The sequence below is a fragment of the Branchiostoma floridae genome, chromosome 8 (assembly GCF_000003815.2).
Source record: "Branchiostoma floridae strain S238N-H82 chromosome 8, Bfl_VNyyK, whole genome shotgun sequence".
In the NCBI taxonomy this organism is placed as follows: domain Eukaryota; kingdom Metazoa; phylum Chordata; class Leptocardii; order Amphioxiformes; family Branchiostomatidae; genus Branchiostoma; species Branchiostoma floridae.
This window is the reverse complement of record NC_049986.1, coordinates 14,986,792-14,991,310: the sequence shown is the minus strand read 5'-3', so window position 1 is coordinate 14,991,310 and position 4,519 is coordinate 14,986,792. Positions and strand designations below refer to the sequence as shown.

The 4,519-nt window shown below is 38.9% G+C and overlaps 1 protein-coding gene across 1 annotated transcript in view; it reads right to left on the bottom strand.

Annotated features, from left to right (window-relative positions):
• LOC118421709 (neuronal calcium sensor 1-like) overlaps nt 1-1,195 on the bottom strand; it is a gene marked incomplete at its 5' end in the record, with an annotated part of 4,251 nt that extends 3,056 nt beyond the window's left edge. Inside the window, one exon of the mRNA XM_035829187.1 lies at nt 1,097-1,195. Within this exon, the coding sequence (XP_035685080.1) occupies nt 1,097-1,195 (99 nt within the window). The remainder of the gene's footprint in view (nt 1-1,096) is intronic.
• Between the last annotated feature and the right edge of the window lie 3,324 nt (nt 1,196-4,519).

Genomic DNA, 4,519 nt, shown 5'->3' with positions numbered 1-4,519 from the left:
GGCACTCAGGAAGACACTGTCAGATGTATCTGTGTCTGAAATTGTTGCAGAGTGAAATTATGTTGTAAGGTGAACTTTTATTTTTAACACTCTACAAGTTGACTTCTCTTCCACCACCTGATTCCCAGGAAATGCATTGGTGCAACAGTGCAGTAGAGCCTCGTACTTTCCAAGGATGAACATGCCCCAAGATTGTACAACAGAATGACAATACCTCAGTCCAAACAAAAACATCAGTAGCACTATGCATTATACTATGCAGTCCTGTGTATTATAGACCTAAAAAAGAAGATAACCTTTTCCTATCTAATTTAATTTACCACATGCCATTATCAAGGATGCCAACTGGATGTAGAATGCAGTACAAAGAAGACATATCTACTATCTAAATGCATTCTCTTTGTCTCCCTTTAAAGCTCTGACTAGTCAAGGGAATAACAGTACAGTGCATGTAGGGCTGAGAGCATCCACTAGAGGTCCTCGCTGCAACATGCAGTTCTCCGCAGGCATGTGCAGAAGTTGAGGGAGATGATAACACAACATACCATACAGGTTTCCAAATGTTGGGGTCCCTTTCGAGCCATGTTAAGAGGACAAGTATTAATAATATCCACAAAGCACACTTTAGATATGCACAGTACCACATACACAAATTTATTACTTAAAACCTTTACCACACTGATTTGGCCAACCCAGTCTCTATTGGTTACGGAGTGAGGCAGTACGGAGAAGGTTGATGAAATGTCACACATGGTGGAATTCAGCCTCGAGTTTAACCCTCATCATGCTGTGCTCTGCTCCACATCTCCAGCCTGATGCATACGCACTGATATGTCAAACTTCCAAAGGTTAAGAAGTGGGCTTATCCCATAGATTGCTTCATTAGGGTCTTTGCTGGAAATGGTCTTTTTTGTAGTAATGTAACTCCTGAAATTTTCTCAAGTGTTTTTTGTTTGCAGTTTGCAGTGACTACTTTATATCGAACTTAAAACCAATTTCAATTACCAGGATGTAGTATGCAAGTATGTAGCTATTTTCTCCTTACTACAAATTTGAATCACTGCTAATATAAAGGCATTTACAGTAGCGGACTTACCACCATCTCGTATATGGCTGTGACTATACTGATCATCTCGTCCCTCGTGATGTACCCATCCTGGTCAAGGTCGTACAACCGGAACGCCCCTGGAAAAAAGAATCAAAGGTTATCAGTTTTTAAAAGCTTTTTTTCTGTAGTATTTGAAATACATGTATTTTCTTCTCAGCACAATGGCCCTTTGTACTTACTTTTATCTTGATGCTGCTTAGTCATGTGCCACTCCCAAGATGATTAACAATGTTGGGCATGGGTACAATTACTGCTTTTACTTGCACTCACATGGGCAAGATTGAGTTAAAAGCATTATTCATAAAAATCCTTTGGGGAAAATCTTAATATCATCCTCAACCTATACTGTGCCAACCGTAAAGATTGAGGTCGCTGGCGAGCTGCCATCACATCTACGTCTATTCCTCACCTGATGGGGATGACAGACACTACATTGGATAGTGAGTAAGTTTGAGTGAGTTGTGTCTTTGGCTTTGCTTGGAGAATGGCATCATACAACCTACCTTCTTCCTACTGGATTCTGATTTTACCAATTTAGCAAATTTAGGCAAAGTGTTATATATAAATTGCAAAATTGTGTCATTCATTGTTCTTTCAGCACCAAGGACAGGTATGCTGCAATGACACTGCAGTATCTAAACGAATCACTAGGTGGTGCTTCTGAATGGGCATGAGGCAGAGAGATCATGTGATGGGCATAGGTTTAAACAAGTAATGTTAGTCAATTACAAAGATATCAAAGACCTTGACAACTTTTTGGCCATTTCTTACTAGTACAACACAAGGGATGAAGAAAAGAAATATTTTCTCAGTTATATTCATGAGATGAAATTCAGCAACCTATGTGTCATGGTTATTTTGTCAGCTAGTTCAGTTCATTTTTAACATTTCAGTAAGAAATTCTGGTCTGTGATATAAAAAGGTCAGCTATGACCCACTACACTTTCACCTTGTGGTTCTTCAAAGATGATGTAGATACCAAAAACAACCATCCGTGCAATGTAAAAAATTTTTTAAATTGATTATCGTTTAATTGAACTTTAACATGCATCCAAGGTATGAGTTTTTAACCCACCCACCCATGTGTTCATGTGGCTGTAACGCTTACTAGGCATTCTCCCATGCAGAGACGTTCCCGCATCACCAAACTCTGACAGGCCGTACTATGCTTTCCCACGGCATAGTACCCACTATTAACCACCGTGACCCTGCTCATGAATATTAATGAGCTTGCCACTACTTTTACCTCACCACCTTTCTCTCCACCCTCCACCAATTTAATCTTTTATAGTATGCATTCAAAATATGTTGGCATTTATGTTTTTCATGTGTTAATGTAATTAAGATGATGAATTGAGGGAGTTATTTCACTTCCCTGTATCCATACATGCATTTGTATAACAGGCCTAAATTGAAAAATGTGGTTTGAATAGCACAAGGTAATCCTTGGAAGTTCCTGGGGCAACCTTAATCATTGTCTGCAATGATCGCTAAACATACCTACGTGTGGTTTGCCTCATAGAATTTCCCCAGGCAAATGCACAAGGGAAACCTTATATGAGGAATTATGCCTGGAAGCTTCTGTACAATAGCTGACTCAACTGCTAGGAAGTGCCTCAGGATATAACAAGGGTATTTTTAACCCACATCCTGTCTTCAAGTGTATATTTGGCTGTATCTAGTTCTGCCTTAGGATAAGCTTACAGGGCACAGGTGCATCTCTAAGTGACTGAGATGTAATGTTTCTCAGGCTTAGTGCAGTACATTGGGGTTACTGTAGGGCAAGACGAGTAAAGTTATAATATTTCATGAATGAAGATTTTCATCTTAAAAGACATCCAGGTATATGTACAAGATACACAATACAAAATAAAGTGTTAATAAACATTCAGACATTTCAGGTAGCATTCACAACCTTTCATAACGGACAGTACAAAAGCCAGTGGGTACTACCTGAAACATCTGACAGTTACCAACATATATCCAGTTGCAGCAATGAGTAGCTTATGTACTGTGTAAAAGCACATGTCAGATTTTGTCAAGAAACATGCTGAGGCATTTCATGATGCTACAATTACGTGTAAAAGGCAACGTTTACAACAAAACTTAACTTCCACGGTTAAGTGCATATCTATACACATTTACTCATTATCCAAATTGCTTTCACTTTCACTAAGTCTTCATTTACCCAAATTGTTCATTAAAACTTGAAACTTCCTGACTTTTAATATCTGGAGCCTTGCCAATCATTTCCCACCACCTATAGACACTGAGGTGGAGTATGATATGTGACGTGGGTACAAGTGGAGTCATTACTGCGCCCCTGTCACATGAACATGTACCCCATCTGACACATTCGGCTGATTCAATTTCGAGTCACGTTAACAATGACACCATCACCACGCTCTGAAGAGATTTCTAGAAGGTTCCTTTTACACTGATTTCCCAGAAGCCATCCGTAATATCTTTTGATATGATGCTCATAAATCAGAAAATCTCCCAGATATCTTTGATAATGTCTTAGATGCTGTAAGATTTTCTGATATCTGCCAGTAAATTGTATTTGATATGCTTTTTCAGAAGTGAAGATAAAACAGACTGCCACTAAGAAATAATAATGATGACGATAAATCACATCTTTTATGACATATACTGGGGTTTAGATAAGAAATTTGACATTGAAACATTACAGTAGGCACTGATATACATTTATTATTATAATGAAGCAATAAGATTTGGATTAGAAGGTTTTTAAGTAGTCATCATCAGTCATCAATCTCTTGGCACCGTTTGTTTTTGACAGTGTTGCCAGTAGGTAGATACATGTTTGTCTCTCCTCCATCATTATTCAAACTGCATGTTGAAGGGCACTGCTGACAGATCAGTGCCAATATGGATACTGAAGGTTGGTAGTTGTTGTGGTTGTATGGATGGACTCATTAAGAGATAGGACATTCTAGATGGGCTGTTGAGGTCTTTTCAATACCTACAGGTCATACAGTATGTGGGAAAATACTATGGGGCCACACTAAGGACACACTAATTTGATGATATGCATGACACTCTCTGAGTATGCCTAAACCAATGCAATCACGTGAAGAAGTAAAAGTTGTGAAAAAAAGTACCTTCGTTATGACCTCCATGTGGCCAGGAAGGTTCAACAAATGACTGAACACACAGAACATGGTGCATTATAATACCAAGAAATAAATTCGTAAAGTTTGTTTTTGTACTTTCACATCTTAATAAACTTTAAACTCAAACATGTAGGTCAGACGACCGCCAGAAGTGATGAACAGACAGACTGCCCTTTGGCTACCTAGCTTTGGAACTGAGTGAGTGAGTGAGTGAGTGAGTGAGTGAGTGAGTGAGTGAGTGAGTGAGTGAGTGAGTGAGTGAGTGAGTGAGTGA